Raw genomic sequence first — 15,464 nt, 5'->3', positions numbered from 1 at the left:
ATGCAGGGCTAGGGCAAGGGTGGCTTGTTCTTCTTGGTTATTTCTAAATTTTGTTGTCAGAGCATTTTAGTTTTACATGGCTGTTCTTTTATTGGACTTCTCTTTTAATTTTTCCCATTCTTAATTTATTTTTTGAAGTGCTTTCCAAACAGTCTCTATGTTTTCATCTGTTGCCACTTTTTCCTTCTCTTTCTTTTTTCTCATTTTGCCTGGAGAGAGTGGGGGGACCAAACGGGTAAATACCTTTTTATGGAATATATTTCTACACATTCTTTTGTCATCTCCCCACCCCCCACGGAGTTGCTATTAAAGGCTTTAAGAACCTGGACGTTAATTTTCTTCTTCCCCACAATTGACCTCAATTGTACTATTTTTCATCTCTCTTGTCATTGTCACTAGAAATTGAACCTGTTTTTCCTGTCATCCCCTTCTTTTGTAACGGTTGTATTTCAGTGTAAAAAATTCATAACTGTTTAGAATGATGAAATCCTAGGGAAGAGGTACATTTTTCTAGGGATTAAATATAACCTGTGTATGATTTTCTTTGGTATCTCATACATATGGGCTTCAGAACAAGCTTATTATCACCCTCTCCTGGTTAATATTGTTTTATTTTACAAATTACCTCAAATCCCTCGTTTTTGTTTTTTCTTTCTGACAAAGTAGGTGATGCGTGTGAGGGATGGGTGTTTGCCCTCTGACTGGGAGGGGTTATGGTTATCATGTCCGATAGCAATTGCTTCCTTCAGTCACTGAACTAAAATGTTTAGGAAGGATTTCGGTCATGGACACTTCCAAAATGTAAGGCCTTACATGGAGTAGACCCCTGTGCTCTGATGCTGTATTTCATAGTGAGCTCATTGAACTATTCATATCATTTTTAAGAATTAATAGGGTCTTAAGTTTTCTCAATCGACCCTACACTTGAGGAGGATTTATGGTTCCTAAGTAATGGATACGTAATAGCTCCTGGAGCCCCTGGATTCATGGGAAGGTCTTATCTGTGATTCCCAGGTGCGTGACACTCAGGTGTTGGCATTAGGAACTGCACATGGGCTGTCAGCGTCGAGACTCACGTACACACAGGTATTAGTGGTGAGGTGGCTTATGGCTCCCCTGACGACATGGCCCCATGTGTGCATACGTTGAAATCTTTAAAAATAGAAATCCACCTGCTTCCTCAGACAGAGATGTGAGAGCTAAAAGGTCTGAAAGGGGGCTGTTCCCTGCTGGGAGGGCCTCTCAGGAGTGGGTCCTATAAAATGTTGTTATTCTTGCTTCAGAAGATTTTACAGCCCCTGCAACAGCATTGAGGGCAGCAGCCAATCAGACTTGCTCTCACTGGGGATACCTGGCACACAGTAGGTGTTCAGGGGATACAAATTGGATATATGAATGAGATAATTTGAAGGACATCTAGTTTTTACTATTCATTACATGTCTTACTTACATTTGGGAATACACTGGGCATAAATAAATAAGCATTTCTTTAAAAAGGTATTTTTGCAAGGCACCCCGTGGCCAGGCTGCATTCTCTTCTTTGTCTGGGACAGTCAGTCTGCTCCATCCTTATTTCTTGTTTCCCATAAATCCGCCCCATCGATGGTGCATTTGCTCTAAGCAGTACGGCTGCTTTGCTGTTCTCCAGAGTGAACACTGAGTCAGTCGTCGTCCCAGGGATGATACGGTATGACTTGTTAGAGTGTTGTGCCGGCTTAATAACAATTACCCCGATCTCTAATGATAACAGTTCCTAATGAGTGTTATTATTGTTAATAAGGATTACACTTAATAATGACACCCAATACTTAGTATCTTTAATAATAATAATTAGCACCTGGGAACCAGTTGTGCCTTTGTATTATCTTCAGAACAAAAATCTGCGAGCTGGTCGTTGGCGGAGTGTCTGCTGCCACCCTCTCTGTCCAGATCGGAGTGAGTCAGGCTGCCAGGGTCCGGCCACAGGGAGGGGCTTTGTGCACAGCTCCGACGCCCTCCGCACGGCATTGCCCAGAGGTGTCACCTTCAGCTTGAGGGGCCTTCACAGTGACACTAACCCTCCATCTCCCCCTTTCTCCCTCCGCCTGCCCACCATCCTTCACAACTGTCGATTTTTCTTGCACAGAGAGAAGATCCAGAGCCGATTGTTAGTCCATAACATGCTCATTTGTGTAGGTCGCATGGGACAGAGTCCATGTTTATTACTTGTATGTTGGTGAAACTTTGATCTTCTTATGCCTTGGCTATGTTTAGATTTAAACTCCTGTACAACTTTTTTTTTTTTTAAATAAAAAACAGTTTATAAAAACCTTTGGCAAATTAAGCATTTTTTAGCTTTTCACACTTTGATACAAAGCAGAGAAATATTTCAGTGACAACAGATTTCAACAGATTTTCAATGAGACTAATTTGCTTTATTCTTTGGGGGAGTTTACTTCTTTTCTCTGAAAACACAAGAGACAGTCCCCTTCCACTGGTCACGGGTGTTGATGGATAAAAATCATAATTTTAAAGAGGACAAAGTCTTTTTATTTCGATGTATATTGTGACCTAAGCTCACCATCAGTTAGGACGTTCATGGACAGGTTATTTCAGGCTCATGGATGACCTATTTATCAGGATTTAGGAACATAAAATACACAGGAGAAACGTCTCTTACACGCCTTTTGACGTTCCGGTACATGGTCACACAATGGCACAGGCCCTGACGTCGAGCCTACCACCCTACTGGGTAATTTACAGCACTTTCCGACCAAAGCAGCTCTGACCTGAAAATAGTCCTCCTGGTTGATAGTTAATGATAAAACCGTAGACACGAAGGGGAAGGGTACCAGGGGCCCGCAGGTCGCCTGGACCTCACCTATGTGCCACCGGGGAGCTCAGGTCGCAGGCAGGACTCCGCCGATTGACTGGCGCGGCCCCCCTTTTAATGACTAGAGTCGGAGGCCTTCCCCCGGGGCCCAGGGCAGTCCGGCCGAGGCCCGAGAGTAATGAAGGAGGGGGGACCCACAGCTTTCCCATTAGGCCCATCTGACTGAGAGGCTTGTTTAATCTAAACCATCACGGATCACAGATGAGTGACTTTTACGACTGTCCCTTCCCTTCTCGTCCTGGTGACGGAGACGCGCTGGGTAATGTTTGCGTTTTGCTCTTGCCTCGTGTCCCCCCAGGGCTGATGATTCCTGTCTTCTGCGTGGTGGAGCAGTTGGACGGCTCTCTCGAATATGACAACAGAGAAGAACACGCCGAGTTCGTGCTGGTTCGGAAGGACGTGCTCTTCAGCCAGCTGGTGGAGACGGCGCTGCTGGCCCTGGGGTACTCCCACAGCTCCGCCGCCCAGGCCCAAGGTATCATCCCCTCCCCTCCGCCTCCCTGTTGTCTGTCGTGATGTGGGGGAGAATGTGTTCCCCGAAGTGATTCTCCAAACACGGGTTGGAGGAGAATGGTCAAATTGAGCATCTTTCTCAAACAGTGAACAGCAGAATAGTTCGTGCAGAGTATTTTCTAAAAAAAAATGTGTTTTTATTGATTTCAGAGAGGAAGGGAGAGGGAGGGAGATAGAAACATCAATGATGAGAGAGAATCGTTGATCAGCTGCCTCCTTCACACCCCACACTGGGGATCTAGCCTGCAACCCGGGCATGTGCCCTGACCAGGAATCGAACGGTGGCCTCCTGGTTTCATAGGTCGACGCCTAACCCCTGAGCCACGCTTGGCAGGGTGGAGTCTTATTTTCTGGTTGCTTTAGGAAAGATTGGACCAGCACCTCTAGAGCCACCCAAACCACCTTGCATTTCAAAGTGATCATCCCACGGTGTGTTTGATGGTTTGTTTTTCATTGATAACCCTGGTATTTTCTCTGAGTCCCCAGATGGGTATGTTTTTGAGCTGGTGCTGAGGTGCTTCATTCCTAACTTGCCAAACTTTAGTACATAATTTATAAGCGCTCAGTTTTAAAAATGTATTTACTGCAACTTCCACACTTTACAATCGGCTTTTAATTAAATGAGAAAAAAAATGGATGCATCTGACTTTTGTGTCTTTGAATACTGCGCTGTAGTTTTGATGTAATCCATTCATTAAAAAAAAGAAAAGAAAATCTCAGTGTCATTGTGATCAATCCCTCTTACCTAGTTAATTGAATATTAAAGTTGCATCAGTATTTCAGCGTGATTGTGCGGCTGGGAGCCCATTGTGAGCCTGGGCGGCCGCCTTCTAGGCAAAGCCCATTGTTCTTCCTGCCAAAGGACTGACAAAACAAATAACAACACAAACAGCCCCCAAACCTTGAAGAATAGAAAAAATTTTTTTGACTCAGTGGAATGATTATCCTTGTTTTCCAGCTGAAATGATTGAATTGCATAGTTTATGATAATAGTTATAACTAGAGGAGAGAAACCTGTGACTTCTGGGTTTTGTGTTATATCCCAATTTCCTACATATATTCCTATAAATTACCATCTTCACACGTGCGGCTGTGCCAAGAAATCTTTGCTATTTTGTGTATGAGTTCGTTCCTCTTCCAAAAATGCCTAGGAACTATCAGTCAGAACATCTATTTGTTCAGATAAGGAAACCAGGAGAGATTAAGCTATTTATGCAAACTAACAAATATGGTGACCAAGGACATGGGATTTCAGTGATCAAGCTCTGGGCTCTGATTTTGTGAGCAGATCAGTACCTTAAAAAAATGCTGTCCTGAAGTATCTAAATTCTATCTTAGTTCTCCCAAAATAACAGCCCATCCGAAACCAGGGGTCCAGAATGTTGGCTTCTGGTGAGCCCAAGTGCATTCGGAACCCCACCCGGAGCGCTCAGAGGAGGTCCCGCGCCGCCTACAGCGAATCGGGGCGTCCGTCCGCTGTTGCCACAGCAGCTCAGAAAAGGATGATTCCCTTCCTTTCTCCCAGGACTTTCCTTCTGGTGCGAAGGATTCAAGATGTGATCTGGAGCAAATTGCATGCTGGCAGCATGCTTTTATTCCACGCTATGAAATAAAAGGGTCGCCCCCAGCCCCCCCCCTACACTTTTCATGCCATTTTAGGGATATTCCTCCCTGAATGTAAAGGTCATTGTATCCCACTGCTTGCATCCTGGCGTGCCAGCTTCCTGCTTGACAGGCTATCCATCTCCGTTAGCACGCTGCTCAGCGCGCCGTGAGCTCACATGTGGAGCGCACGGCGCTAAGTGGCCAAGATTTGATTCTTGGCACGGGCTCCGGGAAGGGGCGTGCAGGAAGTGGGCACCGGGGAGCCACACGGTGCCATTCAGTGATGTGAACCCAGAGCCCTGCACCCCCAAGTGCGACGCACTAGTAGGAAATGCTAGTCTACAGCGGGGGGTTAAACCGTGGGCAAGTCAAAAGCGAATCTCCGCCTCCCCAAAGTGGGTGAAAACCCTGGTTTAAAAAACGCGAACTATTACACTATTAAAAAAGCTGAATCGATGTTCTGAAGGAGCCCGAGATCACAGGTGTACTGTATTTTGTAGGTGAGCAGAGGTTTCATCACTGCGCCCTGTACTGTAACCTCACAGAGGGAAACAGAAATCACGGTGTGTTTACTTGGTTTTAAATTAGGCTCCTTGGTCTCTGCTGTGGGTAAATAGGAAAACTTAGAATTGTTTGCTGTGAGATGAATGTGTTAGGTCTTTGTTGTCATTTAGATCCTCGAGGGTCTGCAGTTTGCTGCTTGTTGGTTATGGAGCAAGCAGAGAGCATGATGGGACAGGTGGTCCCTGTACGGCCCGGCAGCAGAGTGGGAGGAAGCTGGGGGAGGCAGCAGGACAAAGTATGGCCTCGTATTCCAGGCCTGAGGTTTCCTGTCTCTCGTTTCCTGGTTTGTTTTGTGTTGGTTTGGGTTGTGAGTGTTTAGGTAACGCCCCCCAGGGGTGGGGGAGGCACCAGCAAGTCATCTGCAGCCTAGGAAGTGCCTGTACAAGCCGAGCTCTTCTTCCTGGGGGCAGAGCTAAGCTGCGTGGAGAGCGGACTCCTGGCACCTACTGTAAAACTCAGGCTCCTGAAGTGTGATTTTCATGTGGACTTGACCAGAAAAGAGTTTCAGTATCGGTTGGGCTAGTATCCCGAGGGCCTTTACAAGAGGACCTGTCTCCGCAGGGTCCTTATTTTGGAGGGATGCTCAGGTCCCAGTACAATGGCCTGGACCCATGCTCCCAGGGGTGTGGGATAGTCTTTTTCTTGTTTTCAGGTTGTGATTAAGCATCTATATATAGTCCAAGTTTGTGGAACTGCTGTTGGGGACAATAAAAGGAGCCTGATAGTAGATTTTCTATTTCTTATTTTCTATTTTTCTAGTTTTATTGATTTATTTAAGACGTTAGTTTTATGTCGACAGGATTACAGATGTCCCTTTGCCCACCGCCACCTTCACCAGCACTCCCACCCCTTCCGGGATAGTCAGTTTCCTTTTCACAGAGGGCCCTCCCTCTCAGAGGTTGTATCCATAAAGAATATTTACTTCTGAAAGATGAGAGAAGGTCCACTAAAATGGAATTCAGAGATTTCCAACTCCCACCCCTTCCCCTTTTTAATAGTAACCTTCTTTATTTCAGGCCAGATAGTGGTACCCAAGGGAGATAAAGACACAGGATACCGTCATAAATCACGGGCACTAAGCTCCTAACTTACCCAAACCCGCACTTCCCAGCACACATGCCATAGCTGTGTCTCAAGGATGTGAGCTACAGGATGCATCTGATCTGCTGTTTTGCATATGCAAAACACTGAGGCTGGCAGGCTCTTTGCTTTTCCCAGAAGAGGTGGGCTAAGGTGTAGTGAGCAGCAAGGACATTTTATATGGCACAGTAGGCTATGAGTCCGCGTCTCTCAATCCAAGTCTCTTGGAGGAGGAATGTGAACATAGGGGACCACTATGCAGAAACCCCCATCCTCTTTCCCCACTTAAACTCTTCACTCCATTTATTCTTCTCCCTCCCTCCTCCCCTCCCTGCCCCACTTCAGTCTTAATTATATAAAATTTCACATATATGCATAGAAAAAAAAGGACAGGAAATACATTATGTCAACAGGGTGGATTAAGTGGGATTTTATCCTTTTTTTTTCTAATCAGAAAACAATGTATAAGTATGAAATTCTACTTCATGAATTCTTCTCTGAAAAAGTAGGAAGTTTCTACCTTATTCCCCAATTTTGATTATCAGTTCACATTGTCCCTAATTTATCTGTAAACATGAAAACTTGTACATGGTACAGATGCATTTCTCTTGTTTTATTCTGTTTAAGATTTTAAAAGTCAGTAGGTCATGAGTATGCTCCTATGATGTATAAACCAAGGCATTTCTTAGAGTCTTCATAGTGCTAGGTAACACTAATTGAGCAATTACTATATGTCAGACACTATTCTAGAGATTTACATTTACTAAGTAATTTGATTTTCACAACAGCTCTTTTAAGTAAATTATGTTTCCCATTCCACAGATGAGGAAACTGAGGCAAATGAACAGGGGCAGTAACGTTCCCTGTGATGCAGGACTAGGGGGTGGGAGACCCACGTCCAGACTCAGGGTCCTTCCCCCAGGCTGTCCTGTGACAGACGTGGTCACTGGGAGTTTAGTTTAGTTTATATTTCTTAGATAATGATAAATTAAGCATATTTCATTTCTATGATGCAATACATAGAGATACTTTTTCAAGGTAAGCAAAACATACCTCCTTAAAAACAAATAAGTAAATAAAAAAAATGAACCTCACAGAATTAATGTCTATTGAAGGTTGTGTGCTTAATACACAAGTCTTGCTTATGAGGCCAGGATGATTCCTGATATGAAAAGAAAGCATATTGCTTAGTGATTCTGATCTTCAGAAGTCATTAATTCAGTAATATTAAGTGCCTACCACGTGCCAGTCACTTTTCTAGGTTCTGGGGGTAAAAAACTGGAAAAAAAATATCTTGCATTCATGGAGCTTACATTTGGTAGTTTACTTACACACGAAGAGTGGAGTGTAGGTTATTAGTTGATTTTTGACCCTCTGAGCTCAGAAATATCAAATACTGAGGTTCAGAGAATAGAAGTACATATGAAATTTATTTATAATTTTGGTGCTAATTTATAATTAAATAAATAGCCCTGGCCAGTGTGGCTCAGTGGGTTGGAGTGTCCCCCTGTGCACTGAAAGGTGGCAGGTTTGATTAAGGGTCAGGACACATCCCTAGGTTGCAGGTTTGATCCCCCATTCGGGTGTGTGCGGGATGAAGCTAATCAATGCTTCTCTCTCACACTGATATCTCTCTCTCCCTCTCCCTCTCCCTCTCCCTCTCTCCCGCTCTTTGAAAGATCAATAAACAAAGACAAAACAAAAACAATAAGTAAATAGAATAAGACTTAAAACAAAAATAGTAAGGATATTTATATAAAAAAGGAATGGCTTAATTTTTAATATTTATTATTTTATATAATATTTATTAGTATAGACTTTCCAGTGGACTAGCTTTGTGCAACATTTTATTGGGAAGAACTTTACCAGAAGTTACTTTCTAAGTACATTTTGCCATTAGAAATGAATACACTTTCAGTTTAGATTGTTCAGCGCTTGAAATGCTCTGTTCTTAAATTAATTATTTAAGATGTTTTATTACGGAAACATGCAAAATATGCCAAGTAGAGAGACTAGTTATTATCTAGGATTGTGAACTCATTATCTAGGATTCACAAGTAACACTTTATGGTCAATCTTGCTTATTGCTGCCTCCAACCTTTTCTCACCTCTCCCCCACTGGAATATTTTAAAGCTCATTCTAGACCTCATATTTTAACTACAAATATTTTACTAAGTATTTCTTGAAGATGAAGCTTATTTTATTTTTATTTATTTATTTATGTTTATCCTCACCCGTGGATGTTTTTACTGATTTTTTTAGAGAGAAAGGATGGGAGAGAGAGGGAGGGAGGGATACATTGATGTGAAAGAGAAACGTCGATCAGTTACCTCCTGTATTTGCCCCAGCCAGGGATCGAACCCACCGCCTGGGTGTGTGTCCTGAGCTGGAATCGAACCTACAACCTTTTTGGTATATGGTATGGTGCTTTAAACAACAGAGTGACCTGGCCAGGGCAAGATAAAGCTTATTTTAAAAACATAACCACAATACCAGCATGATTCTTAAAAACAAAGATAATTTTTTAAAATCTTGAAATATTCAGTCAAGGTTCAAATTTCCACAATTGTTTCACAAACTTTTTTAAGTGTTTGCTGTGTCGGGAGCCACACAAATCGATGTATTTATTGTGCTTGGTTGATGTGTCTATGAAGTCTTTGAATGTTGCTCATAAAAAGTTTTTTAAAACTTAGGTTTGCTGCAAATGAATGCAAAATAATTTTTGTTTTGCTAAACTTAATGGCAGTTCTTACCCTAGAAATACTGCAAATGCTATGGTCTCAAATAAACAATCAATAAGTTCAGCCATAACCTTGGCATTCAGGAATCACTCTTTCTGAGGGAGGGTGGCTGACAGTCCTATGTTGTCTGGAGCCGAGGTCTCCTGCTCTGAAAGGTTGACCCTCTCCCCATTGAACATGTTTAAAATGCTCTCTCGCCTTGCCTTGCTTCTTTGGGTTCTTTCTTTGGCTCTCTCTCTTTTTTTCTACTTTTCCTTCTTTAATTAAATGCTCATGTTTGGGACACTCTCAGCAGTTTTCTCTTTATAAGGGCAATGTTGGAAAAAGGTGCATATTTAGAAAATTTAGGCCTTGGAGCAAACTTTTAACAAACAAGCTGCATAAAAAAAAAAAATTCTGTGGCTCTCAAAAGAGAGCTAAAAAAGCGACCCCCAAATTGCTCCCAACCAGGCTTCAATGAACCTCATTAGAGCTGGACGGGCCAAAAGGTGAAACACTGGCTGGGCCAACACAAACCTCTAACAAGCCCTATACTCTTCCCTCCTTCACCACATACAATGAAATATTCATGTATGTGTGTGAGCACATATGTTTGTTCATTCACACGGCAAAACCTGAAACACTGCTCCTGCCAACGGGGGAAAATAATGCTTATCTTACTTCCCTGTCTAATAGATACTTAAGAAAATATCTAATACAAATGTTTATAGTCCTGTATTTCTTGTATTTGTTTATATTCTTTTTAAAAAATATTTTTATTGATTTTAGAGAGGAAGAGAGAGAGAGAAACATCAATGATGAGAGAGAATCATTGATGGGCTGCCTTCTGTACCCCTCACACTGGGGATTGAGCCTGCAACCCGGGCATGTGTCCTGACTGGGAATTGAAGCATGACCTCCTGGTTCATAGGCTGATGCTCAACCACTGAGCCACGCCGGCCAGGCCAGGCTGTTTATATTCTTACACATATATAGATATGTAATTATGGCTCACATGAGGGTCAGCTTACTGTATTTTTGTCTGTGTAACGTTACAGAAGGGATGACCCTATCTGACTTCATATGTTGGATGCCTACTGGTTGAGTAGGAAGTATTTGGTAAAAACTGCTAAAGCCAGTGTGTGTGTGTGTGGCGGGGTGTAAGGGGGGGGGTGTCATCTCATTTTACCTCTGGTCTTGTGATTTCTACCTGCCCATTTTAAAAAAAATCACACCATCAGAAATAATTCATTTAAAAAATCTAGCTCATTATTTCTTCCATGATGAAAGAAGTGTATAGCAATGTTTTCAGTTAGCTGTTTTGTTTGGGGCAAATGGCCATGATGGTAATTAACTTTGGAGTATTTTTTAAACTGCTTAAAATCCTTCTCAGAGTTTAGGCATTCATGCCTATGACTTGGAGGGGACTTATCATTTAAGTTCTGTGTTTTGTCATTCCCGTGAAATGGTCCAGGTTAAACCAATTGACTCACAATGATATGCAGCTTTTATTTACTATTTAGAGTATGTCCCATTACAAATATATAGCTTTGTAGAGTTTTGAGTAGGAAACTGACAACCTAAAATTGGCGATACTCAGATACAGTTTATATTGTGATTAAATTTTTTTTTTTATCCCATTCCCTTCCAAACTGCCTTTCATATTTTAAATGCAGGCTAGAGTCAGTCAAATGCTGCAGACCCTGGCCTTTCTGTGTTTTGAGAAGATATAGCACAGATTCCATTCAGGGAACTAATTTGGTGAAAAGTGCATTCATTAAGACACTTACAAATGCTATGGCAGAGAGCTGGTATCTTCCAGGTAGATCCTTCATATTAAAGCACTCCATTGATACAACCCTCAGTCTGGGTGCTGCTCCACCCTATTCCAACTCTAAATAAAGTCTCTTTTGACATTCATGATAGACAGTAAAAAATTCTTGGCCATGGAGCACTTTGTAATATGAAAATGCTTTTTAAAAACTCCCTGCTTAAAAAAAAATAGGGATAAGAGCTCTATCATCTAAATCTTACAATTTGAGTCACTTCTTTGTGAAGTTTCACAATTGCAGTGCTTTCACTTTTTTATTTTAGTGCACATCGTACACTTATACTTCGTCCAACTTTTCTCAGATACAGGATTATTGAATTTTAAAATTCTTATGGGATCTCAATGCCATAATAACCCACTCATCTGCCTCCTATCAGTACGTGGGGGGTTTATTACTTATTTAGGGAGCTTGGCGCAGGAGGGAACCCTGAGATGCCAGGGACCACTTCTATCTGTGTGTGACACAGGGAGGCAGGGGGAAGGCCAGCTCTCAGCGGCCAGTTGGTCACTCATGGGCACCTTGGTTCGGTCTCTGAGGTGTCAGATGGATTTCTCACGGCTGTGCTGAGCATCTAAAGAGCCAGGGCTTTGAAAAGCAGTGTTTTGTTGTTTTTGGATGGCAGCTTTGAGAGCTCTGAAGAGTCTGAGTGCATACCGTTCGCTTGCTCGAAAGCAGTGGCTGGCAACGTTATTTGTGTGTCAATGAGAAAAACACACAAAGGTTTTCCTCTGTCTGTCTGCTTCTCTTGAGTTTGGAGAAATACGTTACCTATCGCCCAGGACAGAGCAGCAAATCTGCCCTCCTGTTTCACCAGCTTGTGACTCAGGGTGGGAAGATTGCTGCGGGCTACACGCAAACACGCAGCACCCTAGGTTCCTCCTGCTCCCGGCCAGCTAGGCGGGGGATCCGTCACACATAGGCCTTCTGTCAGGGTTACAAATCGAAGGACGACAAGCGGGAAGGCTCCGGCACAGTCAAACCTCCGCCCTCAATGACTGGGCCCGCAAAGCCCAGTGGTCTCCCAGATGAAGGCTGCCCCCTCCAACTCCTCCCCCCACCCATGTTGGGAGGAGTCTGTTCTGGAGCAAAAGCTCTGACAGTTTCACCAACTTCTGATGGTGGATTTTGGTTTTTTTAAAAATATATGCTGCAGAGCCACAGTCATAAAGGACAATTCTAAATGTCATGTGTTATTATTATGAATACTGTGATTCCTTGGGATGGGAGGGAGGATTCGTAGAAAGGGGGCCTGGTGTAGACACTCTGCAATAGAAGATATATCAATGTTATTTGGAAAGAAAGCACTTTATTTAGCCTGTGGAGCGCCACAGGAGGAAATGCAGTTGAGTTTTATTGTCCCCGTTTTCTGGAGAAGAAAACTGCAGAGAAAGATTTAAAGATTGCACCTTAATTCTCTGGTTCTGCCACATAGAATCATTTTATGTACTCACTTAGCAAAGTATTTATGGAGGGCCTAGTGTGCGCCAGGCATTGTGCTAGGCGTTGGGGACACAGCAAAGGACCAAGTATCTAGTGCCACTGCCCTCAGGATCCTGACATGCCGGGGGGGGGGTGGCAGGGGGGCATGGAAAATAAACCATGAGCATGTGACAAGTGGTAGGTAGGACCTGGGACATGGAAAATAAACCATGAGCATGTGACAAGTGGTAGGTAGGACCTGGCATCATCTTATGCAGATGCTGGCCCTGTTCTCTCCATCTTGTCGAAGTTTGGCAACTTGAGGCTTCTATAAAGTAGCTGCTGAGCCAGAACAACATGGAAGGTTTCAAATGGGTTTTGAGGATTAAAAACACATGATATAGGCTCTTAAAAGGTTAAACCTCAGTTTTCAGAAAAATTTACCGATGTGGGCTCACTCCTGTTTAGGATAGGGTAAATGTAACGTTGTCAGAATTAGCTTGTATTAAGCCATGGTTTAGATTTTGAAAAGGACACTGAAATTTTTGCATGATAGACAAGCTATGGCTGTATTTAAGAAAATTAATATGATGAATGGGTTTATTCTATTAAGAACTAATATTATTTAGTGCTTGTGACACAGCAGGCCCTGTTCTAGGTGCTTAACATTCAGTCCCCATATTAACTCCCTGAAGAAGATAAATTTATTGTCCACATTGTACCAGTGAGTGAGCTGAGCCTGAGAGAGGTAAACAGCCTTCTGACACCAAACACTGGCTCCGGACTGTGTCCTCAGCCAGGGCCCGGCGTAGTGGCATCGTAGTTCCAGTTTGTCAATTCAGTCCACCGTTCTAGCCGACAGTAACGAGATTTTATAGGCACAAAGCAAAGGCTGACATTGTGGAATTGGTAGCTGACCATATAGATTTTTAAACCGAGTGGGAGCTTGTTTTAAGTTTAACTAACAAAATTGAACTTGCTGGTTTGAGATGGCATTTTATAAGAAGTTATTTTATTAGACCCCGTTTTTATTTATCTCACTCCTTACAAACTTACATATTAAAAAATCTATTTCTAATAAAAATCAATTGCTTTTAGTTATAGAAAACTAAAAATATACAGAAAAAGTGGAAAGAAGACACCCTCCTGCCCCCATGGTCCAACCACCCAGAGATAACAGCTGGCAGCCTTATCAGTCATTCTTTTCTAGTTAGAGCTCTGGAGATATATATATATATATCTATCTATATATCTATATAGATAGATATATATATATATATGCAATATTTTTCACTTAATGTTATAATGTGTAATTTACATAGTCTTTATTATCATTTTTTAATACACTACACAGTAGTGAAGCTTTTGGGTTTCATTTTTTTGTGTGTGCATTTTCTATTGAGTTCAGAGAAGAAGGGAGAGGGAGAGAGAGATAGAAACATCAGTGATGAGAGAGAATCACTGATTGGCTGCCTCCTGCACACCCTACACTGGGGATGGAGCCTGTAACCTGCACGTGTGCCCTGACTGGGAATCGAACTGTGACCTCCTGGTTCAGAGGTCGATGCTCAACCACTGAGCCACGCGAGCCCGGCAAGCTTTTGGTGTTCAAATCCAATGTGAAGCATTAGCTTTCTATCTAGAAAGATTTGGGTGGGATCAGTAAATGAGGAGGTAAGTTCTGCGGCTGTGCCTAGCCTAGCCCATGCTGCACCACCAGAGTGACTTCCTCCAATGTGTATGTGAGACTATATTTTTTTCCCATTTGGTTTATTGCAGGTGAAAGGCCAGTTATTGTTATTATTATTTTTAATTTGGCATTGACCTGCTTTCTTTCTCACTCGGCCTTGTGGTACAGAGTTAAGTTCTTTAATGTGGGAGAAGAGTAGAAGGACATTGTGTCATTCAGGAAGCTTTAGTTAATTGATTTCATATTGTGTTTTTACAGTAGTTATGTTCTTGCCCACATTTTGGTCTCTCTCCTCTTTTAAAGAACACACACAGCATTGTGCGGGTGCGTGACTGAGTGCTGGCTGGCTTCTCAACCAGGGCCCTGAGTTAAAGATGTCCCGGGAGTTAACAGCTGATGACAGCACTGTAGCCTCTGGTTTCTGCTCTGTGCAGTAGGATGGAGATTTTATGAGAGAGTCATTGGGGGAAACTCTTAGGGAAGGTTTTGTTCTGTGTTTAAATTGATGGAGGACAGCGCACTGATGGGTAGGGAATTTGTCAACACAAGTCAGGAAGGCTCCCAGCTTGAAGGAGGGACGGGTTGTAATCCCTTTTGGTGGTTGGTTTGTACCTCACCTTGGATCCCCTGGGCATGGACAGAGAGGAGCCATCGCTCTCTCTGTCTCTCTCCTGCATTTTAGAATTCTAAGATTGACCCCACAGCTTCACAGGTGTGAGGTGGGCCTGCTGGAATTCAGGGGTCTTTGCCGCTCACCCTGCACCCTTTCCCTGGAGTGTCCGGGGCACCATTCCTCTTGTCTCCCTTCTGGGTGCCTTCGGGAGTCCCTCCACTCACACCGAGCCTGTGCTCCCAGGTAGGGAGCTTCCTTTTCCTCTGTGATTATGTTGGTGTCTCTTGGATAGAGAGAAGTATCCGCTTTCAATAACTATTTAGGTGGGTTTCGTAACAGACAGAGCAAGGATCGGTCAGGATTTATGTAACTCAGGTTATCTATTAAAATGTACTCATGTCGCCAAAAATATCCATTTATAATGAAAGATGAGTTTAAATGATGAAACCAGTGGTTTCTCAAGTATACAAACCAGAGCTATCTCATGTACCATTTTAAGTTACAATTTGCTACTGTGTTCCTTTTTTATTTGTTGCCCCCCCCCCCCCCGGGGGT

At 42.9% G+C, this 15,464-nt stretch overlaps 1 protein-coding gene across 2 annotated transcripts in view; it reads left to right on the top strand.

The window, feature by feature from the left end:
• Positions 1-15,464, top strand: part of SATB2 (SATB homeobox 2) — a 174,151-nt gene that overhangs the window by 18,092 nt on the left and 140,595 nt on the right. For both annotated transcript variants that reach the window (XM_005873567.2, XM_005873566.2), the window contains exon 2: positions 3,171-3,347. In XM_005873567.2, the coding sequence (XP_005873629.1) occupies positions 3,176-3,347 (172 nt within the window). In that variant the 5' untranslated portion in view covers positions 3,171-3,175. The remainder of the gene's footprint in view (positions 1-3,170; positions 3,348-15,464) is intronic.

Source organism: Myotis brandtii, unplaced genomic scaffold (genome assembly GCF_000412655.1).
Source record: "Myotis brandtii unplaced genomic scaffold, ASM41265v1 scaffold412, whole genome shotgun sequence".
Classification (NCBI taxonomy): Eukaryota; Metazoa; Chordata; class Mammalia; order Chiroptera; family Vespertilionidae; genus Myotis; species Myotis brandtii.
The sequence above is the reverse complement of the archived record's forward strand: the minus strand, read 5'-3'. Positions and strand labels throughout refer to the sequence as shown.